Source organism: Lepisma saccharinum, chromosome 5 (assembly GCF_977018435.1).
Source record: "Lepisma saccharinum chromosome 5, izLepSacc3.1, whole genome shotgun sequence".
NCBI classification, from domain to species: Eukaryota; Metazoa; Arthropoda; class Insecta; order Zygentoma; family Lepismatidae; genus Lepisma; species Lepisma saccharinum.
In genome coordinates, this window is record NC_139233.1 from 27,307,840 (window position 1) to 27,335,217 (window position 27,378).

At 37.2% G+C, this 27,378-nt stretch overlaps 1 protein-coding gene across 1 annotated transcript in view; it reads left to right on the top strand.

Annotated features, from left to right (window-relative positions):
- LOC145987960 (uncharacterized) overlaps nt 1-27,378 on the top strand; it is a 120,577-nt gene that overhangs the window by 53,382 nt on the left and 39,817 nt on the right. The window contains exons 2-9 of the mRNA XM_083122802.1: nt 4,692-4,804; nt 7,502-7,560; nt 11,455-11,604; nt 11,881-12,054; nt 12,390-12,542; nt 14,958-15,080; nt 15,558-15,695; nt 23,454-23,612. Of these exons, the coding sequence (XP_082978928.1) occupies nt 4,735-4,804; nt 7,502-7,560; nt 11,455-11,604; nt 11,881-12,054; nt 12,390-12,542; nt 14,958-15,080; nt 15,558-15,695; nt 23,454-23,612 (1,026 nt within the window). The 5' untranslated portion in view covers nt 4,692-4,734. The remainder of the gene's footprint in view (nt 1-4,691; nt 4,805-7,501; nt 7,561-11,454; nt 11,605-11,880; nt 12,055-12,389; nt 12,543-14,957; nt 15,081-15,557; nt 15,696-23,453; nt 23,613-27,378) is intronic.

Consider the following 27,378-nt stretch of genomic DNA (forward strand, 5'->3'; position numbering starts at 1 on the left):
ACAGACCTTGCTGCTTTCTAAAAAGGTGCAATGCAGGCCAATTCAACCGTTAACTAGCGCTCCCTTCAACACCTAACAAACAAGCGAACGCGATCATTAATTAACTCGCTGGTTCTACTAGTTAGCAAACTTCCTTGTCCTCCTAACCTTTTTCCTTTCAACGCGAGGAATCGCCGTTAGAACAACATAAAAGCAAACAGTCAACAAGAGGGCTATTAAGATCGGAAGGGCCCCGTGGCCCTAACCTATATCCAGACATTATTACAGCGTCTGATACAGGAGGAAAGGGGCAATTGGAATGCTGGAGAGAGTAAAACTATCTCGGTATACTGACGATGAATGACATGTTGCTTTTGACGCAAGCTTTTTCAGCCACTTTGTAGTTTAAAGCCTTAAAGTTTAGGTCACCATATTTAAACTAAGCGAATATTGTGTTCAAATTCGAATCAGATCTGGTTTTGTCCCTTTAAATTACCTGGAATCGAACCATAAGCGTCACATTACCTTTGAGTTAGTTGTGGGGACATGCTGCATAATTTTTAAATTCTTAATCCTGTGTAACCCCCACTAACGGCATCCGAAAATCGAACCTGGGCCACAGACTGCTGTTTAATCCACTATTTATGTTATTCAGCCTAGTTACTTAAGGTTAACAAAAACCTTTGAATATCATAGTTATATCCGAATTCCGTTGTTCTGGTTTGTCGAAATATCCGTTGTTGCCTTCAACAGTCCGAAAGTTCTGTTTCTGCCTTTGATGCTCCACTCCATCGAATATTCTATCTTCCTTCAATTCCGTTTTTATTTTCGATACTCCGCTCCTTTGCAATTTCAATTTCTACCTTCGATACGCCTCTCTTTCTAAAGTTGTTTCTATGATCGATCCTCTACTCAATGGCGTACGCAAAGGGGGTGCTGATGAGGCTACAGCCACCTCCGAAATTTTGACATAATCAACATTTTCAAATAAAAGCAGTGAAGACTTCGGGGAAAACCAGAGTGGTAAATTCAAACCCCCCTTAAAATGACCCCCGATTTCCATTTCTGAAGAGTGAAAAGGTCTAACTATACCAAATATCTTATTGTGTATACACCCCCTAGAAAGCAGGTATGTACTATCCACTTTTACAATTCCAGCCTCTCCCGAAAAAAATCCTGCATACGCCAGTGTCTCCATTTGTATCTCCGAAATTTGCCTTCATACATTCATTAACCACTCCGTTGAAATTTATCTTCTTACTTTCAATTCAATGGAGTCCATTAGTGGTAACGTCACAAGCAGACGACGAGCTGGACCTGAGTCTACAGACCCTGTTAAAAATGTAAACATAAACGTTGGCGAGGTCTTGCCCGGTCCCCCCGGAACTTCCGGTTTAGTCCAGCCCCCGTTGTTGCCAGTGCAGATTCACCGGCATACGAAGTAAGAAAAGTGCGCTTGTTTTCATCAGTTGTGCGACGTTAGTCAAGAAAGGTATTTATTACAGTTCTACTATGAAAAGGTGGACGTCTAGAATCCGTCGGATGATCAACTGCAGAGCAGATTATTAAAATATGACGTGTCTTTGTGGTCGCCAATTGTATAGCATACGACATACAAGTATCTCATGTACAAGCACGCGAACTCAAAACGTACGAAAGTTTAGATATATTCAATTATTTTGTAAGTGGAAAAGTGAGGGAAAGATAATTTTATAAAACTAGTGATATCATTATATTATAAATTATGTTTAAGTAAATATTTGCCAACAAATCTGCAGAAGTAATCAAATGACACATAACAAATGCTAGCAAATATATGTGCTTTCAAAGTCGCCTTTCCGCCTGAGGGATTTAGGGAAAACCTATGATATGGCATGCCACTTTCACTTGCACGAATTCACTTCAAATAACAAAGGAGTTTTCAGTCTGAAGCGACAAGCGATATCGGAATATCGTACAGAAGCATTCGATCTAAAGCAAACCATTCACCAGTCACGCTTGCGAAAATAACAGGCCGGAGCAACACAATGCACGGTATTGATAAAACGGCCCATTCCGAGCGACAAGCGACATCTGCAATTTGTCGCCTCTCTTTAATTCGGAAGATGTTGTTTATTTTTGAATGTTGGTTTCCAAGAGACACGCATCGCTGCAGTCTGAAAGCTTCCTTTCGAACCAATGCAGGTGTCGCTTGAACTGGACTTGTTTTCTCAGTACCATGCATCGTGTCGCCTCGGTCTGTTGTATTCATATACAAGGTGAATTCCCGATCGAACTGTACAACCATATGCTACACAGCTGACATCCTAGTAAAAGAATCTCCACTTTGCCCTTTCATATTAACGTCCATAGCACTGTAATTTTAACCGGCTGTTCGAGGGGGACCAGACGAGTGTGCATGCTCCGCAGTAGCTCCGCCTTTAACACCGTCTACACAACGAGAGAATGAGTTGTCTTCCTATCCAATTCAATGTTATTTTCCTTCGGAAGGGGTACCTTTAATTATTGTGACAGCAGTTATGAAACAAAATTGATGTACGATGCACATCACAATTTTGTTTCATAACTGCTGTCACAATAATTAAAGCTACCCCTTCCGAAGGAAAATATCATTAAATTGGATAGGAAGAAAAGCACCTGTTTATTTGTTTAGACTCAGTCCCAGGGCGTCGTCTGCTGTAACGTCACACTATTGGACTCCAACCCACTCCATCGAATGTTCAGTTTCTGCTCAGAGCCCCTGAGTCAAGTCAGCCCACAGGATTTTTCTCAAGAAAGGAGGGGGCGGTTCTTAAAGTGGGGGAAGGTGGAGTGTTGCTTTCCCCCGGTTGAGAAAATTCTCACAAAGCATCCTCACTACTAGGAAAATTTGCATAGGCACTTAATGTGCTGTCTTTGATGGCACCCCTCGCCCATGCTTTCATGCTACAATTTCACCATTTGAATTATATGAAGTCTTTCCAGATATCTCAGGAGGCAAGTGCCCTGTTGGAAAAGATATCCTTTTTTTCTTCTTTCAGATGTTATCTCATGATAACACTCCTTATCATGTTTACCAAAGATAAAAATTTTTATAGAAGTTTTTATGATAAGAGCCTGGGAGAAAGATTAAGACCAAAGAATTTATCAAATGTATAACATGCAAAACATGTCAGTGCACATACAGAGGTTGCCTTCTGCATTCGTGAATTTCAATGAAAGGCAAGTGATACATTTTAAATTATCATTTGATTACTTAGTTTCATTGCTTCTATTATTACTTTGTAAATCACTACCATATGTATAATATTATAAATAAACTTGAATAGATCTGAGTATTATCAACTATGACCAGTTTCTGTACTGTAGTTGTCGTGATAATGTGCTTTAAAACAAAGGCTCCTAAAATTGTCAATGGTAGCATATAATTGGTATAATATTATGTTTTCTGTGCTTACTGCAGAATATTCACACTTTATGTGGCATTCCTTTACCTGGTTTTCAGCAGCAGTCCTTAAATTCTACATCCTATTTTGACATTTTTCCATAATAAACAGTAATGTTTTATTCGTTAGTGTCTATGGAAGAGGGGGAAAACACTTTCAACCATATCAATGTACTATCATATACTTTTCATATGTTCCTCATTACAACTTGAAGTCCTTTGATTTTCCATATAGCCATTGTTCCAAATTGTCTTTGACACGTTGCAGCAAAAAATAGAGATGTGCTGAAAAGTTTGATTTTCCACTAACTCATACCTCCCTCAACCTCATAAATGGATGTTTTCTCATTTTAAAAAACTTCAAAAATATCATTTAAAACATTAACGAGAAGGAAAAATCTCCAAAATTCAAAGAGATGAGAGTCATGCATAATGGAGCCCCAATTTCTATCAAGACTATTTATATGTAATGTGTTATAAAAGGTTTATCAATAACATAATATTAAACACATTTCTCCTAATATGTCATAAGGTTTCATCATATATTGTCAAAGTTACTGAAATGTGTTAATTGATAAATAGGTTCTCATATGATATACAAGTATTTGATTGCTCATCTACAATAAATATTTTTTTATGTACCAATACATCATTAGATTAGATTAGAGCAGGCTAATTAGATTAGACTAAGTTAGGTTGTGCTAGATTAGGCTTTATTTATTTATTTTATTTTATTACATACAGCCTTGATTAAAGGTCATTGAGAACATCAAATACAGAATATTTATATATATAGTTATTACATGATTAAAATATAAACCCATTGTTTAGTACATTGTCTTTGCAGGCACGGAGGCTGTCGTATGCCTCTTTTATGAGTGCTATCTGCCTCTTTGAGTACATAAAGGAAAAGTAAAGACGTTTACATAACATATAGCTAACTAAAGGTAGTTTTATAGCATTTACGATTTTAGTTCCTGGATAGTAAGTTAAATTGGAGAAGTTCTTTCTGTGCATTAAGAGCTTCTCCTGTTTACCTTGTACTGTTTTCTGTACTGTTGCATAAAAGATGTTGTCATTCTTCCATATGTTAGGAGATATTTGTTATGCAGGGATCCTATCCAATACAATAAGATTTATCATTTTTTGTACAGTCTGTGAATAAAGACAAAATAGTTGATTAAGTTTATATGATTGGAGTATACCTCACCAGGTTGTTGCTTTATTATTTATTTGTACATATTGTATTCTCAAGGATTTAAAAATTCTATTGTTTCTTTTTATCTAGGCCTGATTTCTAGAATATATGCAATGAGAGTAAGGTATAGAGCATGTCCCCTCCAACTAAGATGACGAAAAAGAATCAGGAGAAGCCAGTAAGTGCTCAGAAAGCACTAAAATGTAAGTAGAATTATGTCTTATTTTTTTCATTTCATTTAAGAGGGAAATTTAATATACAGTAGCCTGGCATGCAGTGTTCTGTGAGTATATCTCAACCAGAAAATGCCAGGCAGAGGTTTACATATCAGCGAAGATTTGCCTTATATGCCATGTCCCCACTCCCTTAATTAAAAAGTAACGGTTTTATAGAGAAAGCAACAATAAACAAAATAAAAAAATGCTTTCCGTATATATTTAATAAAGATCCATTTCGGACATGATTTTTTATGTGGTTCGAATATGCCACAGGTAAGTACAACAGCCAACTAGATGTATGTGTGTATTATGTGTAGTAATGTTGTATGTATCAGAAAAATAGACCTTGAGGATGAGGAGTCATGAAAGACTAAGAACTATTGAAATTTGCATATGGAGTAAGATGTTCAAATTTAAATGGATATGATATAACAGATGTGAAACTGCTCTGAGGAATTGGTGAGAAAGAGATTTGCCATGCGTACAATAATTTTAGGGATAACTTTGGAAGGAACAAAGAGGAGTGACAGAAAGAGAATCAGAATATGGAATATTAGCGTATTTAGGCATGGGGTCATGAACACCCAGGCCTCTCTCGAAATTTTACCAAATTATCGAAAAATATTGATCAATGCTTTAATGATGTTTCAAATACTTGTGTGACACATGAAGTGCTGATCTTGGAAATTATTCTTTCATTATTTAAACTGTGTTTGTTTCAACTTGTCGCCTTTCCTGTGCTAGCGATCACTCGACAGTTTCTATACATATGTGTGTATAAATAAGGAAAATGTTATCTGCTAGACAGCTAGGAGCAAAAGTGAAGCAGAGAAAGTTTGTAAATTCACATGTAGTTTATTTGCTGCCTGACTTCTCCCAAGAGAGGAGGTTCACAATAGATAGTGATAAGGGTGTGAAATCCCAGGGGGACAGAGGGAATCCCCCCCACCAACGATGTTGTCTCAAAGTTCCCTTCCCACCAACGATCTTGTCTCAAAGTCCCCCCCCCCCCAAAAAAAACTTTTCCTAGGGGGAGAATTTTTGTTCTAACAACAAGGACAAACAATTAGTTTTGAACTCGAATATACTTTACTGGAATAATATCAAAAATGCACACAAAAGAACGAAAAAAAAAAAGAACCTCATCTCTAAGGACACTGAACCCAGCAATCCCAGAACACAGAAATTTTAATCAGTCTTATTTCTTCTCCATTTCTGATCGCCTTTTGTCAGCTACCACAATATATATTAGCATTTAGATGTGAATTTTATATCGGAAACTATTATCTTCTATTTTTTGCCCCTCCTTCTAGTCACGCAAATCATTTTTCATAGCATTAGTAGTACTGTATATTAAAATCTTCAATTTGCAATCGAATTTTGAATGAAGGACAGTACACTTAATATATTGTATATTTTATAATTGTATTATTTAATAATTGACATTTTTAATGACATTATATATATAAAGTGTGTGATGTGTGAGTGGTGTCTGCACCTCCCCCCCCCCCCAATCTGCTGTGATTTTGCACCCTGATAGTGACAAGATTGCGTGGTTTCTACTAGAGAGTTCAACATTTGGCAAGTGTGAGAACAATGACAGCTTGTTCTGACCATGGTACCTTTATTCTCCCGATGATAGCCTATGGTATCATCAGAGTAAGGTTGTACTGCCCCATATGGTACCATGGTGCTGATTATGAAATGAATGTGCATTTTGGACCTTCATACTCTTATGTTTGGGTGGAAACTCTGACACAGGTCTGGAGCAACCCTGGAAAATTCACATTGATGATCCCCCTCCCCCCCTCCGCAACATATCCATGCCACATTTCCGAATATAGTTTCACATTTTGGCTCATTAATCAACTTGTATGGCACCCAAGGAACATGAAACATTCTCTTTGGAAATGTCCATTCTTTGAGATGAATACTAAAGTTCTTGCCCTCTCCCCAAAATAGTGGGGGGCAGGGGGCAAACTCCAGATTTTTGTTTTTTTCCATTGAAATTCGGGGGTCGTGCCCTCCCAAGCCCCCTTCCTCGGTCCGGCGTTCCGAATTGTACACGGTTGCATGCTCTGATGTTTTTTTTTTCTGAAAAACAAAAGTTATCCGAAGCAGATTGCTCCCATAGTGCCCGAGTTATAACAATTTTCCTCCAAAGAGTGTTTGAATTTAAATTTTCCGCCAAGAAGCCCGGGCGAGAACGGGGTACTTTCGCAAACCTGCTCGGGAGTGTAAAGGTTAGGCTCAAACTTCAGTTTGGAACACTTTGAAAATTATAATACCTATCAATAGAAACACCCTTAAGACTGAGAGACATGAAACAGAAGCAGTGGCGGCGATTTGGTTCCAAAACTAGGGGTGCAAGTTGCCAAAACTGGTGGGGGGCAAATACAGTTTTCTTTACCTCATATATAGGGTTTAGCATAATGCAGGGGCAAAAGTGTCCCCCCCCCAATCACCGCCACTGAACAGAAGATATGTTTTTTTTTAATAATCATTCTTCTCTGAGATTTATATATAATTGGAAGAAAAAAGAGGACCATTTTTACTAACCACTGTGATGATCTGTTGATCTGCCTGTTATAAAATAATTAATAAAGGCATGAAAAAATATATTCATAAATAGTTGTGTGTGTACTTCCTCCTGACTTCAATAAATCATTGCTTGCATTTCAGGTTATAAGAAGGATGCCTCCAGTACAATCAAGCAATATGAAGATATTCAAGATTTACTTGTAAGTACATGTGAATAATTGACACAAGTGAAGAATTACACATTAATCATAGTTAATATCTAGTAAAAATAATAAAATAAATGAAGTAACAAAATAATACATTATTTTAAAACTCACAGATTGTGAATTTTAGATGTAGCCTTTCCATGATTGTTAATTTAAAGTGATGCATGTTTCCGGTATTCACAAATCTGAATGAATACTTAGCCTGCCCAATAAAAAGTCACTGGGCAGGGAGTGTCCCTCAAATGAGCTGTTGAACCATGGAGCTCTTTCAGTTACTTTAGTTACATCCATAAGAACTTCTAAATTTTGAATCATGGGTGATAAAGTTTAACATCCATTGTACCATGAAAAATAATATACTTAACTTAACCAAAACTAGAATTTAGCACTGATACCATTGTTTTTGAGCCACTACAAACATGGCCAACAGCAACATACGTTCCTTTTCAAAGGTACGTTCATCCTTACTTGTGACAGGTTGGAAGGCTAGCACAAGTTCTGCATATAGATTTTACAAGAAATGCTGGACAAACCCCCACCCTCCTGGGCAGCAGGATTGACAAGATCAAAGGCTTTGGGAAAGCTGCTCACACACTTCTCGAAGGCATGTAACTATCTGGTAAAGGCTGTGTGGAAATAAAATTAAAAAAATAGTCATTTTCAATTCCTGCTCACTTCACTGAGTTCAATTATACTCATGAGGTAAGAAAGGTGGACGTTTTTAAAACCAGTACTATCATGCTGGGCTGTTTCCCGGAAAGATGATGGCGAAGTTCTTCATACTGATGAAGGTTGTGAATGTGGAATTCATTTTGTTTTATCTACGTTCAAGTGGGGAGGGGGGGTTGTGGATTCAATTTCTTCCCTTCTTTGCAAGTCTTTCATGTGATGGTATCGACCTATAACACAGTGACTTGTCTTTATTGCAAATGACAAAGAATAAGGGAGAGCAGGGCATAGAGCCGGCCAGATGAGCATTATTTTCATAATTGTTGTTTTTCTCCCTCTCCTATCAACCCAAACGACAAGAATGAAATTAAAGAAGGGACACAATCTACCGATTTTTAGATGTAACTACAACACTTTAAAAAAGTCCTGCAAAATTTCAAAAACTTCTTTCCTTGCATCCTCTGGGTCTAGAGAGAAGTTCACATGAACAAATTTTACCAAATGTCACAAAATATTTTAAAGTGTTAGAATGCTACATGAGAATAACTTGGGAGTTATTTGATGTGACGAGTTAGTATGACTCTGTAACTAGCCTTTGCTATTTTAAACTGGAATTATACAAGTATCGGTATCATTGGGAATTGGTGAGAGTATCTTCATTGGTATCTTCATAATTACAATGGAATCAATTTACGAAGAGGTGGGGAAGAAGATAGGAGATGAAGGCCCTGTTGTTCGCTGGTGACTTAGTAATATGGGGAAACAGGGAAGAAGAAGTAGTACAGAGACAGCTTGATAGTTGGAATGAGGAAATCAGAAGAGCAGGAATGAAATTCAGTGCAGGAAAGAGCAAGGTGCTACTAACAACAAGAAACAGAGCCAGAAATGAACCAAGAATATAGATGGACATGGAAGAGTTGAGGGTAGTGGAGACCTTCAAATATCTAGGAAGCATAATTGAGAGAAGTGGAAGAATAGATGAGGAGGTAAACAGAAGAGGACAAATGGATGGTGGACTATATCAAAACATTCGAAGATTAATATGGAACAGGGATGTACCTGTAAAATGCAAGAATTTAATATATAACACATACTATGTGTCAATAATTACATATGGAGCAGAGACTTGGACAATGACAGAGAGGGACAAAAGAAAGATGCAGGCAGTGGAGATGACAGTCTTAAGGAGTGTATTATGGAAGACTAGAAGGGATATAATAAGGAATGAGGAGATCCGACAGGCAGTGGGTGTGGTGAAGTTTCAGGACAGGATAGATCAGGCTCACAGATAAGGTGGTTTGGACACATGAAGAGGATGGATGCAGAAAGACTACCAGTAAGAGCTTACAATGCACAAGGAGCAGTGACGTGCGGTGACGTCGACACTTGGGGTAGCAGTCAGTGGCGTGCTCAAGGGGGGGTGGGGGGGTCACACCCCTCCTCCCTTTAGGGCCAGTATTCCTACAGAAAAGAAGAATGTCAATAACAGGAAAAGATTGCAAAATTATGAATGAGTACCAGAAAAAAGTACACGTAACCCCCACCCACATTCGAAAGTAAAAAACTATTTGATTTGACTCTAAGCCAGAGATCCTGGGTTCGAATCTCGGATTGGCCATTTGTGTTCTTTGTGTGTGTTCCTTCATCTATTTTGTTGTACCAAAGGTGGCGGAAAAGCGGAGTAAAATGAACCAAATTGAGCAATCAATCAATGATTTGATTTCATTTTTGTTACTTAGCGTCGCTTTTTTGTCACATTTGGTTAATTGCGAAGATACGATGAAATTGATGAAGGGACGAGCACAGGGAACGCCCATGCCTGGGTCGGGGTTCGAACCCGGAAATCCTGGTGTCGTAGCGCGCTATGATAACCACTCCCCCATGCTTGGTTGATTTGGTGACAGGTAACAAAACACAACACACTTTTTTGTAGTTTCTTCAATGATATTCATTTGACTTTTTGAGTTCTGAGATACATTTTTTATTCCAAATTATTTCATTATTTACTGCAACACATACGACAAGAATGCGCACTCATCACCGGTTCGAATCCTGGCCTGGATTGTTCATATGAGGTCCCTTAACCAATTTCATCATATTATCACTCAATCCTCATTTTCGCGATAACCAAATGTGGCAGAAAAGCGAAGTAAAATAAACCAAACCAACAACAATATGAACACGCGTTCTCTTGCCCAAATAAATACATCCGTATTTATGACTCTTAGAGACCAAGAGTAGTATATTTAAATAAAACACTACTAAAACGAGAGTCAGATAGAGCCTGAGCATATATTTGTAATTTAATCATTATATATTCCATATTTGTAAAAGAAAAAAAGAAAGAAAGCATAACATCATTGTCTGCACATAACACGTTCCCATTTCATAAATAATAAAACTACATCCCATATTATACATACGCACATATTGTACAACGTGTAACAGGTTGTGTAAATACAGAGAACATAAGTACTGCAGAAAATTTTACCCTGAGTTCTTTACAGGATTTACAAAAAATCTATGAGAAACCAATCCCCTATCTGTCCTATAGGAGATAGACTGGGGGACCTGAAAGCCTGGGCTTTCAACCATTGCAGCGGGGAGCGAGGGGGCAAGAGAGGTAGAGGTAGAAATCTTCCTTTTCCTTGGGCCGGCCGTTTCTACCTGAAAACTGGTCTGGCGGAAGAAGAGCGAGCTAGGGTATCCAGCCAGCTTTGCCCGCGGAGAACACCGATGGACGAGAAGCACGTGGAAAAGAAAGTGTTGCGTATGAGCTGTGGTGGCTTTAACAAGACAATAAATATTGTGATTTGAATATAATTCGAGATGTGACATTGATTGATCTATCTCTGCTAGACTAGCTACTCCTCAGTGCACGTCACTGACAAGGAGTGAAAATAAGGCCAAGGGGGAGACCAAGATGTCGGTGGATAGAGCAGATAGTGGAGAATGTTAGGAGAAGAGGACAAGATTGGAAAAGATTGGAACACCATGAAAAGAGAGGAGTGGTGGAAGACCAGGAAAAAATAGAGAGGCTTGACTTCTATGCCGACCCAGCCAGAGGCAGGAAACGGCAAAAAATGATGTTGATCTGCATTGGTATTGGTTGAAAATGGTGTCGGCTCAGCCCTACAGCTTTCATTATGAGGTTTACATGTTTTATGAACTAATGATAACTTTGCATTTTTATTGACTTTTAACCTTTTGGTTTTGTAGAAAGATGAATCATCACTGCAAAAGAATAAACAAAAGATGACAACAATGGCTCTGATACAATTCAAACTAAATTATGTTATTGAAATGCATAAGGAGATCATGAATATTAATGCAAAGAACAACTTCCTGGAAATAGCGGCTGTGTCTGTGGTAAGTTAAAAATCACATTTTAAAAATATTTCGTTTTGTGAACATGGTCCTGGTGGATAAAGTACATGATGTATTCAGTAAATGTTGAAATACAGCTTAAATTATAATTCCTTTTCTTTAAATGCTCATTTCTGAGATTCTTTTTCCCTGTTCAAAAAAAATTGCAGTGACATAAATATAATAAACTGGTTAAAATTATTCAGCAGAAGTGAATTATAACTCGCTCAATTTTTCACTCTTTTATGCAAATAAACATGGTGTTAATTTACTTTTCAGGTACAAAGATTTGAAAGCTGTGACCAGTTTTTGTGCAATACTGATAAGGCCATACAGGCAGCAAGGAATTTGGATTGGCAAAGCAAATCAACTTCAACCAATAAGAAGGATAAGGACCCATTACTACTTGTTAAAGTTTTAGAAGAACTTGCAAAACTTACTCTTGATTTATTTGTAAGTATCGTAAGATATATGTAGAATATATGAAAGTTATTGAAAATTACAAAGTGATTTTTTTTACTATTTAAACATTGCTAAATTTTCTTTACATGCTATTTTGACTTTCTATTGACACCATTACATGACAAAATTTTGATGTTAACATACAATGTTAATTCGGCATATTTTCTCCTTATTATAACTCTGTTTCGAGACAGCACCCAAGACCAAGCTGAAAAATAACTTAAAATGTGCGAAAATGTAAAATCAGAGAATGTAAAATCAGGTTTTCATTGTATATCATTATCAGCAGGTAATCATTATATGTTGTAAAGTAATTTATTTTACAGGACATACTGTGCAATGCCAAGTCTGCCTTCTGGTATAAAAACTTCCCCAAAGCCTTGCAGGTAGTGAAAAGAAATCTTCAAAATTGGTCGGACTCACCAGGAAAGCTGTTTATGCCTTTGTGGACATCATCAGTGAATGGAACACTTACTGAGGTGAGAAAACTTCACTGTTATACTAGAAATATACATATTTGATCATTTGACAATTAGCTCCAGATGAAGTTGACTGCAATTGCAAAAATGACTTTTTGTGTATTTGGTGTTCATCAAGGTATGTACAAAAATTGATCTTTATGATTAGATGTGTCATGGACTATTCCTAAGATCTTAAAAAATCTTGGTGTATTGCCACTGTAGTTCTTAATCTTATTTTTCAATGTTGTCCTTAATGAGGTATGCTTAAGAACTGTTTGTCAGATATTACCAAAATAATGCAGTAAATGTTATTATTGAAGTGTTTTTTTTTCCCCCTTTTTGTAGCATTTCATCCTATAGTTCCTCCAGAACTTTTACAACCTTACACCATGAAGGTATGTATATACATAGGCAATCTTACATGGCGCGTCACTCTACACTAATAAAATATGAACAGTTGATGCCCTCTCCCAGGTTTCATCCAAAGAAGACTTCTTTTTTTTTATATAAAGTTTTTCAGTTTTCTTGGGGTCTAAGGGGTGACCTTTTAAGAAAGGCACCCAAGTCCCAATCTCCTTTCCACATAGTACACCCTGGACTGCATTTTTCTGACTAACGAGGCTCTGGAGTTTTTACTCAAGGGCAGTATAATCCTCTGGGTACCTGTGTTGTGTCCTGTGCATGTGTGTTTGTGATCAATTTCATCATCAATTTCATTTTATCACCATTCATTCTCTTCTTCACAAAGAAAAGTAAAGTAAATCAAATCAATCAATCATTCAATCAATTCAGTTTTCCTAGGACAAAACCTAGGAGAGGACACATTTTAATATATTGTTAGTGTAGAGTGACTACCCATGTAAGGTTAATGTGTGTGTATGACTGTGTGTGTAATGGCGAACTGGGATGAATTGTCACTACAAGAATAAAAACCACTGGCATCTTGACCTACAGCCAGTATAATCCTCTGTACAGCCTCAGCTTTTAATGGATCAGGATATTTTCCTTCTTAGATATAGTATAGTTTTAGTTTGTGTTAAGCAATGAATGAATGAAGCAATATAGCCTATGTGCTGAAGAGCCCACAATATCAAAATCAATCAATCAAAAATTCAATTCAATTTATTTGTGGAAAGAGCATGTTACCTTTGGCGAGTGGACACTATTCCCAATTGTCTTCTTCTTTTCATCTCTTCATATATTCTTCTGCTTCCTTAAACTATGCTTCAAAGATATTTGAAAGTTCTTGTCATCTTCTTTTCTCATACATATTCTTGTTGTTTTTCTGCATTTCTTCTTGTTGTTAATTAAGACTTCACTCATTTTGGCAATGAACTTCTTTCCAAAACTTTAGCTTTCCTCGTTCCAATTATATAGCTGTTACTGCACTCCTCAGTCACAAACGTAAATGTTGGAATGTACCCTCTTAAGTAACTAGAGTACTTATACATATAGTCTGTAAGGGTCCCTCTTTGATACCTGAAACCCACAGTTTCTCATCAACATTCCATTTAATTTAAAATATTATAAAGTCACCATACATTTCTACATAAACAGGTTGTATTACACAGTATACAGCAATATGAACTGAAACCTATATCTCAATGGATGCAAAATCAGTGATCATCCCACGTGACTAGACACAGCTGCCAGTGATCCACCATGGGACATAAGATCTTCTCCAACATAGTCAGTGAAATCTCAGCAACCGTGGTCATAATCTGTTGTGAGATATTTTTCACCTCTTACACCTTAGACTTGATACACCTAGACAAAAATGTACATGAGGGTCAGGTCGAGTGAGCAGCCACGTTGGACAGACCATGACCAGTCTACTGCCTGCACCTATTCTTACAAGTTATTCCAAGCCAATTGGCACAATGGCCCTTCCTTCTCCTAATACATACAAATACATTGTTTCACATCATGTGCAAAATAAATACATGTGTATTGCATACATATATTACATCATGTTATCACTTAAATGTAACTAAGAAGTCCTGGGTTCAATACCCAATGGAGACACATAGTGGTTCAGATCCCACTCTAAGCTGTAGGTTCAGTCCTAATAGCCGTTATGTGCATAAAGTGGACTTAAAACAAAAATTTAAATGTAACTTTATAATCACCTTGTATTATATTATCTATGTGGATAAATTGTAAATTTTTAGTAGTACATAGGTATCATTCGAATCATTGTGTGTACACGGTTTAAAAATTATCAAACCCCTCTCCTCCACCTTCCCTACACACACACATAAAATATATATATCTTGATTATTGGGAGTCATGTCTCACGCAGGCTACTTCTTCTGACAGCATCAAAGCTAAAAAATATTATAGAGGTCCATGAACATGTTTATATAAATGCTCAAGATGATGGTGTTAGCTTACGAACCTTTAAATAAGGATAATATTTTCTTTCTTCCACAGCCTGATAATAGAACAGAACACCTGAAGATGGAAGTGGAAATTGTAACAATTAATGAGAAAGGTAAAAGGACTTTAGGACATCTATTCCTATTTGATGATGTCATCTTGTGTACAGAATATAAGGTAATTATAAACTGATTGATGTTTCTATTCAAAGTCAATACATAAATAAATGAATTTACACTTTAACGTTTTTGATTATCCGTTATGTTTTTTCTTAATAAGATTTCAAGTTGAAGGACATATAGAGAAATAAAAAGTAAGACACAACGAAATAAATTGTCCGCATAATTTAGAATGAAGATCTGAGCTTCAAAAAAATTATAAATGTAATATTAAATAGTACTTTCTCAAGAATCTCCTGATCGACTGCTTCAGCTATGCATCCTTGTAAGCTCTTACTCTTTCACAAAACCCCAAAGGAAGAAATCCATTGGCATAAGATCAGGAGATATTTCCGAGTGGTCACTGTTACAAATAATTAATTACTTTTCCTCCATATTGTTGAGTTTGTTTTGAATAATGGTTTATTTAAAGTGATTCATAAATTAAATAAATAATAAAATTATAGATATTATTAAATGTTCAACTACTTTACAGGACCTTGGAAATGGCCATTTAGTTCTTGCATTCAAATGGATGGAAGCTTTAGTAGGGGTAAAGGCTGGAGAAGATGAAAGTACCGGAAATTCAGAAGAAGCAATAACGTGTGCAGTTAGAACCCTATTGGGAAATTCAGTAAGTTTTCGTATAGTTTTTTTAATAAGTATATACTTTGTTGGTCTAGCTCATTAGTAAAAAGTAATCTAGTGTATATTCTCAGCATTGGGTAATAACCTAGTGGCACTACACTAAATCTATATCTCCTGTTACTCTTTTTAATCATATAAGATGGCACAAACATGATTTAGACATTACAAATTTAGACCCAAGAATGGGCTTGTCGGCTAACGTCATCGAAGGGAAGCATGTGGTTAAAAAGAGAAAGGTTTTAAAAAGTAATGTGAACTGTATATTTAAATGTGTAGGAGGCTTCGTTCATTGCAAGAGAATACTGGAAGAAATTAAATAATAAGAATGACAATATAGATTAAATTGAATTGAATTGATTTTTATTTCCTTCCATAGACCGTTGATTAAAAGGATATGGAAAATGTCAAGGTACAAAATAGTGTTTAGTTATTACATCATGTGAACAAAATAAAGAAGAAACATTGTGTAGTACATTGGTATTACATGATATGCACGTTAAACGTGTTGTTTAATGCATACAAACCTTTAGAAAGCGCGCAGTGGAAATTTCCGCCTTATAGGTCTACTTATTTTGCTATGGGGCAGCTATGCTATTAGAAAGTACAGATAAAACACCTTTTCCAAAATATGCGAGTTTATTCATTTTCACATAATGTGCAAGCACCATTAGTCTACATAAAGTAGAGGTCTGCACGGGCCTAAATTGTAAGGCCCGAGTCCGGCCCGGCCCGAGGAAAAGAAACCCAAACCCGACCCGAGTCCGATAATAAGTAAACATGAGCCCGGCCCGAACCCGAAAACATAATTAAAATTACTTTCCAATTCAGCATTTGAAAAAAAAAATGGGCACTGTTGTACTTCGTTAACTAGCTGTTATAAAAAAATGTATTCTCATTCTCGAAGTAAACCATAATTTCAATAATTAAAAATTATTTTTCGATGACAATATTCGCTAACAAAATAGCCACGAGGCCCGGGCCCGACCCGAGCCCGAGAAGTTCTGGTTATTTATGGCCCGAGTCCTGCCCGCGGGCCGGGCCGGGCCTAAGCCCGAGCCCGTGCAGACCTCTAACATAAAGAAAGATTTTCGATGTTAAACTCGCTGAACTAAACATTTTTGTGTCGTATCACTTGTGCCAGTTGGATGGATATTAATTGAACTAAATAATTAATAATGATGAATTAAATCTATTCCTTTACAGTTAAGTCAACTCCACATAGTTTAACGGACGAGAAAGATGAACAAAATATAATTTGGGTGTGTGAGTACCAATTCGAAACTTAAAAGTACTTATCCTTCTCCTCCCATGTCGTGGTTTCTCGGACACCTTCCTAAGGTGTCTGTCTAGAGGAAAAACTACTTCCTCTCCCTGGGCCAGAATCCAAAATGCGCTGCCTGAAGGGCTGCGACTTCGCACCAAGGTTTCCTTGTTACGTCATTGCGTAACTGATGCTATTGCCCTCTGGTGGCAAAATTAAGAAGATTCCATCCATCTGGCACACAAATAAACAAAATGACGGCTCCGCGCGCACTACGGTCCATACACTTCCCCCTCCCCCCGGTGAAATCAAAAACATGGACTCAGTGCGGGCGAGACCCTCAAACAAAAAAATATACAAACATTAATGAAAACTTAATAATGGAAGGATAACATTGGAAGTGTAAATCGTTTCTTGCCAGCCCTTATTGTTGATCGCAGACAGATGGTATAATAGATGGTAGGTGTCGACTTTTCCATGTCTGTCGATTTTGGAGTAAGGCTTTATGGCTACGTTCTTCCTTCTTCCATTTTACAATTGGAATCTCCAGGATATATACCTGAAGGAAACAAAATAAATTACCAGCATCATTTGACATTACAAAATTGTAATACCCATTTAATTTTTAATTTGTAATTTCCTCTTCCTTTAATTTCACACAAAAACTTCAATTTGTTTCTTTTCTTTATTTATTCCCTTTTATTCCCTAAGAAGAAATGACAAATGGCATTTTGGATTCCAACTAATTACATTCAATATATGGTTTCAGTTGATCTACATGACAACGTCTTATATTAGTATTATTTTTAGGATCTTCCAGAAGAACACTATTTTCAGTTAGCATTTTAACAATTTTGTATGGGCCTTCGTAAACTAATGACAATGACTTTGTCTTATTTTCTAGCAATGAAGACCTTGGATGAGTTTTTACCAAAACGAAATCATGTATTTTATACTTCGGTATTTGAAACTTTCTTTGATATAGCCTGTTTCTCTTATTCCATTCTAATTTCATCTTGTGAATTGCCTTATTCCATTTTTCACTCAGATTAACCTTATCCTGGAAGAGATCCTGTTCAGTTAAACTCCAATTATTTATGAGAGGATCTAAGGGAGCTCTACCCAGGAATAATTCAAATGGAGTAAGATTAAGGGCTTGATGCCAAATAGTATTAAGTCCAAGTTGAATATAATATAAATATTTGAACCATGAATTGTGATCATCATAGCAAAAACATCTCAAAGAAGTTTTCAGATTCTTGATAATTCTTTCAGCTAAATTTGCACGAGGATTATAAGCACTGATAGTGATATGTCTTATACCATTGCCATATAAGAATCCTGCGAAATATTCTGATGTAAAGTAACTTGCATTATCGGTGGTTATTTCAGCACACCATCCAAATTGCAGAAAATATCTTAACAGATAATCAGCTATGATCTTTGAGGTAAGGTTTCGTAAGGGTTGAAACCAAACGAAACGAGTTGCGCAATCTACAACTACTAGAATGTATCTATACCCATGGGATTGAGGCAAAACTCCCACAATATCACAGCAAATACGCTGTAAAGGCTTCTTAATAACTTCCGAAGTTAATACATTTACAGGAGATATGTTAGTGTATTTTGCCTTCTGACAAATTTGACATGACAGTACCTTTTGTTTAACATAATTTAACATGTTGTCCCAGGTATAAAATCTTTGCAGTTTCTTCAGTGTTCGGGACCAATTACTATGTATTCCGCCTAATGGATTTGTATGATAGAAATCAACCAATGCTTTAATCATTAGCTTTGGAACAAGAACTTTAAATGGCATATTTTTGTTTTTTGTTTTCTTAAAGACTATACCATCTTTCACAATACAATTTGGAACTTGTAATTTTTGAACCTGTATCTTGTGCAATATTTCAGCTATTTCAGGGTCTCCTTTTTGTTCTTGACGAATATTGTCAATTAGTGTACTATTATTCCAAAGTGACAAATATGTTGAAGGAATTTCTTTTTCATATAATTCATCACTCTCAAAGTCACGTTGATCATATAGACGACTTAAAAAGTCACCAACTAAATTGCGACTAGAAGATATATGGATCAAGTCAAAATTTAAATTCAGATATAAATTCTGCCCACCTGGCGAATTTGGAGAATTTTTGGGCTTTTCTTAACATATGAAATAATGCCATATTATCTACCCTTAGTACAAATTTTTTATGTTTTAGGTAATATGAAAATTTCTCTAAGCAAAGTACAAGAGATTTTAATTCATGCTCATAAATTGTTCTGTTTTTGGAACTTTCTGGTATCTTTTTAGAGAAAAATGCAACTGGTTGGAGTATCCCATCATCATCTGGTTGCATCAAACATCCCCCATAACTTTTAAGAGACGCATCAGTATCTAATACAAACGTTCTTTCAAAATCTGGAAGGGACAAAATGGCATTTTCCATAAATAACCTTTTAATTTGGTTGAAACTATCTTCGTGAATCGTCTCCCATTGGAACGGTGTTTTTGGCGAACTAAGCTCGTACAGTGGTGTTGCTATTTCAGCGAACCCTGGGAGCCATGTATGAAAAAAATTGAAAAATCCCAGACAACGTCGCAATGCACGTAAATTTTTGGGATGTGGTAAATTCTTAATTATTTCTATCCTTTCAGGGTCTATTTCTATTTTGTGATCTTTAATTAAGAAACCAATAAATTTAATTTCTTTAGTCATAAAGGTACTTTTCTTTTTTGAAACTGTCACCCCGAATTTTTTCAAACGTTCAAACACAGTACGTAGGTCACGTAAATGTGTGTCAAAATCCTTACTTATGACAATAATATCGTCAGCATAATATTCTAGGCACTTGCCTCGCAAATCTCCTAATATACATTCCATCATTCTTGCGAGACAAGCTGTACCAATGGTCATACCAAATGGAACCCGACAATATCTTAATTGTTGCGTTGGCATAAGGAAAGCAGTAAGATCTCTACTTTTTTCGTCTAATAAGACCTGGTGAAAAGCCTTTCTGACATCGAGAACCGAATAGACGTTTCCCCGAGAGAGATACGAAAGAGATTCTTGCATAGGTTGTGTTGGGTATGAATCATACACGATCTTTTTATTCAGTTCAGAATAATCTACTACTAATCGTTTATTGGAACCTTTCCCCTTAACTATAAATGCAGGGCTCGCATAAGGAGAATTACACGGTTCAACGAGCTTTGCGTCTAATAATTCTTGAACGGCATCGTCTATTTCTTTTTGTTTCTCCTTCGGTGCATAATAGGGAGGTTTACGCAAAGGAATAGTGTCTGTAACATGAATCGTATATTTCCAACCATTGAAACATCCTACATTTTCAGTCACTACCGTATTATAAGAATGTAACAACTCACCAAGTTGTTCTTTCCAGTAGTCCTCATCCTGATTTGTTTGGAGTTTGGTGCTGCCTACGTCACATCGTTCTCCTGACTCAGTCCCGAAGTTGAAATTTGCCTGCCCAGGTGTTGTAGCTCGCTGAAAGCGAAAGTTTCCCCGGTGCATGTTTGGCTGTCTTCTTCCACCACCTGTTCCGTATCGTTGCCCCGCTGGAGTTGACCTTGGAGGCGTAGTACACGGGACTTCCTGCTGCCTGGAATATTGCTGTGGATAACTTGTCTGTAACGAATTAAAGTCTGTAAACAAACTGTTCAAATGCCATTTTATCGGTATTTGCACTTTCGCGTACGGAACCGTAACGCACTTTTGTTGAAAGTCAAGAAGAAGCTTATTGTTTTTCATAAAGTTTACACCAAGCACTATGTCCACTGGAAGGTTTTCATATAAATATGCCCATATAGGCCAAGTCAATGTTTCAAGCTGTACAGTGAATTGCACTGCCTTTTTAAGGATGACGTTCTGTTCTCCTTGTGTTATTTTTAAATAACAATCTTGAACATTAACTGGACACTTTGAACGTAACAAATTAAATGTTTTATTACTAATTAAGTTTTCTGTGCTTCCGGTATCAAGACATGCTTTAACATTTATCACTTTGTTTAATGTACTATCTACAAAAACCGCAGTGGCTTTTTCACTTTTTTCTGGTGTTTCTCGAACACGCATATTTTGTAGCAAGTTAGCATTACGCGAACCGTAATTACACTTTTGTGAGGCTGTATGTCTTATGACAGAATTTGGGGATATTTTCCTTAAAATAAGTTACATTCCTTTCTTCGTCTTTTCCTTTTTGTTGGGAACTTCGGTAAAAATCACTTTTTACCGTGAGGTGCTTTTGTAGTTTTTCGAGTATTATCTCGAATTGAGCATAAGTTTTTGGCATTTCTAGAAACAATAATCTTTCTGATACATTTGGGAGTAGCCTGTCGATCACAAGCGCAATGAACTGAGATTCTGTCCAATTCACTTGTAGTAACAATGCACACCGCTTTCTATCTAAGAAAAATTGGAGTGGGGATTCCTTCACTGACTGCTTGCATAGCACATATGTCTGGATAATCTCGTCCCTGCCCAATGATGTCACAAAAACGTCTAATATATCAGTTACTAAATGTTGCCATTGCACACCTTCTCGAAGATGTTGCAACCACTTAGGCACTAAACGTTCGTGTACTTTGTCTAGTAATGAAACAAGAACATCGTGTATAGTGAAAATTTTAAGTTCTAGAATTTTCTGAATTTCTAGCAAGAAACCAAATATAGATATAGCATCACAATTAATCAAGCGAGGAATTTTCTGTAAGAGATTATGCATCGAGCTAGATGCTGCCTGAGTTGATATTTTAGATAGTTCTGGTCCCTTGAATATGGTCCCTGTATTCACAACAGACGTGACATTTTCTTGACGAGGAATGGGTTGAAAGTTAATCAAATCTCCCCCACTCGAGTTACCACGGTTTACACACGTGAACTCCATTGCAGATAAAGGATTTAGTTCATTATGGAACGCAGATCTTCTAGTTGAAGACATTCCGGCGAAATGAATTCCTTGTGGAGTATCTAGTACCCCCGTTTCATCTACGGTTACAAATGGGTTTAACTGGTAGTGCGCCATTTGACAGAAGTTTTAACTTCCCCATACAATTCGACAGAGAACCATGCTCTGCATCTGTATGCACGTTAAACGTGTTGTTTAATGCATACAAACCTTTAGAAAGCGCGCCTTATAGGTCTACTTATTTTGCTATGGGGCAGCTATGCTATTAGAAAGTACAGATAAAACACCTTTTCCAAAATATGCGAGTTTATTCATTTTCACATAATGTGCAAGCACCATTAGTCTACATAAAGAAAGATTTTCGATGTTAAACTCGCTGAACTAAACATTTTTGTGTCGTATCACTTGTGCCAGTTGGATGGATATTAATTGAACTAAATAATTAATAATGATGAATTAAATCTATTCCTTTACAGTTAAGTCAACTCCACGTAGTTTAACGGACGAGAAAGAAGAACAAAATATAATTTGGGTGTGTGAGTGCCAATTCGAAACTTAAAAGTACTTATCCTTCTCCTCCCATGTCGTGGTTTCTCGGACACCTTCTAAGGTGTCTGTCTAGAGGAAAAACTACTTCCTCTCCCTGGGCCAGAATCCAAAATGCGCTGCCTGAAGGGCTGCGACTTCGCACCAAGGTTTCCTTGTTACGTCATTGCGTAACCGATGCTATTGCCCTCTGGTGGCAAAATTAAGAAGATTCCATCCATCTGGCACACAAATAAACAAAATGACGGCTCCGCGCGCACTACGGTCCATAATCATTACACAACAAAAAAAAAAGAAAAATACATAGCCATTGCATCATTAAAATAAGAATAAAAGTAAAAAACATATTGTTCAGTACACTGGCCTTGTATCATTAAAATAATAATAATTATTATAAAACACATTGTTTATTACATTGGAGTTTCAGGCAGGGAGGCTGTCTAGTTCCACTATTGTGAGTATTACTTGTGAAGTGTATGCAGATTGAGCATGTGTTCTAAGTTACATTGTCTTGTACCATGAATTCTGCGAAACTAGAGATCTCCCTTTGTAGAAAAGAGGAACTTGAATTACCTAATGACATTTGGGATTTATAATTAAAATGTGATAAGATCTTCAGTTTTAAAAAAAAAAAGCAGATTACTTGTTATGTCCTGTAACTGAGATACAGTGTGTTGTGTAAAGTAACTCACACATTTTTAAGAAAGTATGTTTTCTCAAAGACTGTTTCAGCAGTCTTTATTAGGTGGCTAACAACAAGGATGGTAGGTCAAGTATAGGTTAGTTTAGTTAATGTTAACATTAGCATTGATGTTGTTTCTTATAAATGTTAAGTGTCAGAAATATAAATGAAACACTGTAAGAGTTATAATAAATATGGTGAAGAGGAAAAGCCAGGCTTGTGTCTCTTGATCAGTGTTTATGAAGTGATTTCAAACTTTTGTGTCCAGTTGATATATTTGTTGATATTTTTACTGAGTGATAAAATGTTATTCCTTTCCACTAAAGTTCACCTCAAAGGAAGAAATGCATAGTTATTTGCTTGAAAAGGAGAAGGAGAGCTATCCATTTGCCTTCGGAAGTCAGCTGAAAATCAATAAACGAAAAATCTTGTTGTTTTCAAATTTTGAAAGGGCTCAGTGGATGGATGCAATCAAATCTAGCAAAGTAAGTATATGTTACTGTTACAAACTACTATGACTCGAAAATTGTTGCACTTGAAATTTTTCCAAAGAATACTTAGTCAGCCTCATTTCCGCATAATACACCCTGGTAGCTGCTACTTGCAGGCCTACAATGCTATGATGCCAGAACCTACCATCATAAGCATCTGTAGGGCTGTGTGTTGTCCTTTGTTTTGTCCTTATATGTACTGAGTGCCTCTTTAGATCCTCAACTTTTAACCTTGGTAAGGCAGTTTTTGTCCTCAGAGACAGATATTGATTTTAGCTACAGTAAGGGACTGGACCCCCTATAATGTGACATGTACAAATAACCTAAGAGCTGACACACAAAAAATGTTATGGTGACCATCATGCATGGTCATTGTGTATACCATACCTTCGTAAGGTAATCAAGGGATCCCAGGTTTGATACCCAGTGGAGGCACATAGTGGTTTGGATCCCACTTTGAAAGTGTAGGTTCAGTCCCGATTAGCCTTTCTGTGCATAAAGTGGACTTAAAAACAAACTGAAACAAACATACCTTCATATGGCCTTCATGGTAGAGTGATGAGCATAATGTGCTATGAAGCCTGGTCATAGCATTTAAGTATTATTATGTTTGTCCAATTATCAAGTTTAACATGAGTTCCCTTGCGATGAGGAGTCACCATCACAATTGACACATCACAATTGACTTAAGAACTACGAAAGCAATATAAAATGACCAAAATAATAATAGAAACACTGCTCAAAGTGGGGTGAACATGGAAGGTAAGTTAAGAAAATTTTCATAAAGTATCAACCCAGGATAACTTACATAGGCATCACCCCACCTACTGCAATGTTCCCATGTTGATCCATACAAGCATCTCCCACCTATCACAAACTCGACAAAGCATCCTCCCAAGATATAAATTTCCACTTCAAGCACTGAATAGAAGCATATCTTCAGCCACGGTGCTCCATGTATAAGTACCATTTGGAATATAAATATATGTAGGGTTTTGATTTGGGCACCCTGGTGGTATAACTATTGTGATTGGTATGCATTTTTTTATCGGGTTTTATTTATTATGTATTTACCTAATCTACAGAATATTTCAAAAGTTGTGCAACCCTAACTTCAAACATGGAAATATTTGCACCAGGTTTTATCATTATGGCACCATGGCCATGCAATTTAAGGTAGAGCTCGCGCACATTCGGAAGTTCTCTGGCGTTTCTAATGTGCAGCGTCGTTTCGAGTCTAACACTCTGCATGGAGGTTACCGGAAGAGGGGAAGCGAATGTCAGAGCCAATCAGCACCAAGTGCCTCGGCACATGCGCGTAAGATCATCAGCTGTTCTGCTAGAATGCTTGTAACAGCGAGAGTTGGAGAGGGAGGGGAGAGGACAAAGTAAAATACCAGTAATACAGCAGTGCATTTAAAGATAACAAATCATTTGTAATCCAGTATGAGACGTATGCGAAAATGAATCCTAACGAGAATAAGTAATTAGTAAAACGTGGAAAACTTACGTAGTGGAACTGGAACAGATGTGTGATGGCAGCCCTTTAATACAATCTTTCGATGTCGCTTATGGAGGAATCTTCTGCTTCGGAGTCACTGGAACTATCACTGCATATTTCACTGTCACTACTGCTGCTGTTGCTGTTAACCCTGATAGTGAGGCGCTCTATTTCAGGCTCGAACAAACCTTCAGTTTTGATATAGTATTGTTCAACATGTTGCACATGACGGTAGACATTGCTCCATTCTTTCTCCCAAATCTCCGAAAATCTTCTCTTACACAGCTCCAACACATCAATTAATTTGAAAGTGACATTGTGTTGTCCAATCCATTGTTTCACGTAGCCCCATATCTTCTCAATGCTGTTCAAATCTGGGATAAGGTGGTAAACGTAGGACTGTGTGACTAAATTCAGCTAGAATTTGATCTAAAACGAACTTTTTGGCTTTGCCCTTTTGCAACTTTATGAGTTCGTAGAGTTCAGTTATATACATACCATCACCGAAGGGAATATTCTTTTGTAACAACCAGTTTTGCATGTCTTGCTTCCTACTATTTGAGGTTGGGAATTTCTCGTACTGAACATTGTGGTAAGAAGCATTATCTATTACTAAAACAGAGGTAGGTGGCAAATTGGGTAGGAGCATTTCTTTAACCCAGCGAATGTAATTCTCAGAATTCATTTCTCTGTGGTAATCTCCGGTTGCCTGATTCGATTTAAAGATCAGCAACGCGTTGGGAATGAAACCTTTTTCACTGCCGGCATGTACGATAATGAGATGCTGTCCCTTTGAAATAGGCACTTTCATACCTTTTACACTATCATCGCACCATGCTTTGGGATTTGCGTGCGAACTATGTATGTACGTTTTATCACTGAATATTATCGGTCGCCCTTCCTGACGAAATCTGGTAATGGCTTTCAAGTAAGCTATACGTGTATTGCGTATGTCACTTCTTTCAATGAGCATCCGCCTGTTCCTTTGAACCTTTTTCCAGCGAAACCCCAGTTTTTGAAATATTTTTCTTAAGCTAGATGATTGACTTCATATCCAATATCTTGGCGCAATTTCAGAAACACGGATTTCAAGGTAGGAATTATCTTTTCCTGATTATAAAATTCGTTAATTGTTCTTCGCACTACACAGACTTCAAATTCGTCCAAATTTGTGCACCGTCGCGGACGGTTCTGATTTCTGCGCAGTGTATCATAACTGGTTGATGTGCCTTCTTCCACCTTTTCCATTTCTTTTTTTGCAGATTTTATAATTTTCAAAGACACACCGGTAGCAGCAGAAACACGTTCATATACTTTCTTTAGTGGAGTGGTGCATCCATTTTCATTGGCTTCCCTTTGCATGAATTGCAGCACGTTTGCCACAACTTCCCGTGTTTGCCCACAAATCGTCCTGCGGAAAACCTTAGAATGAACGGGAGGCATGTTTCCCTTGAAACAAACGAACAAACGAATGTGAAATTAACAGCACCCGCGTGAAGATAACAACCGATGTCCCACTTGTTTCTGCCTGGCTGCCCACGACAACAATATTCTGACTCATGCTTTTCTCCTCTCCCCTCCCCTACCTTGCTTCAGTTTGAGCCTTTGCTGAGGCTCGTTGACCAGCTTTCATCTATACGCCAGAGAACTTCCGAAAGTGCGCGAGATTTGCAAGCTTTGGGCTCCTGCTGTGGAATGGTCAAAGATTCAAGTTTCCTGGGGGAAGAGTAAGAACTTTTCTCCTGAGAATTCGGCTTGTATATAGGACTGGTGGCCACCCACCATCGTGAGGAAACTGGGGAGCTACGAATGAGTAGCGTAAATCTGGTCATAAAATCTACAACAACAACTTAGGGTTTATCTTGCTGACAACGCATCACCCTTTAACTGGTTGATGCTCTCCCACCTCGGCAGTCAGTAGGTAGGCACAGGCCTTCACAGGCTTTTATGCTATGAGTTTATCATTATGAGGCCTCGTCTATTGTGATACTTTTAAATATTGTCTGTTTCCAGTTCCATACAAGAAATCCTGGAAATTAATGAACAACTCTCGTCAGTGTGAATTTTTACCAAGAATGCTAATTGAGGAGGTAAGAGCATACAAAACTATCATTGAGTCATAATTCACAGTTTTATGACTACCGCCATTCTAATCTGTGGTGTACAACCATTAGGGATAATAAATATACTGTACTTGATGGGTTTGGCGATCTTATGGAAAAAGTGACATTTTAGTGGCATGTGCTGAGTTAGTAACAC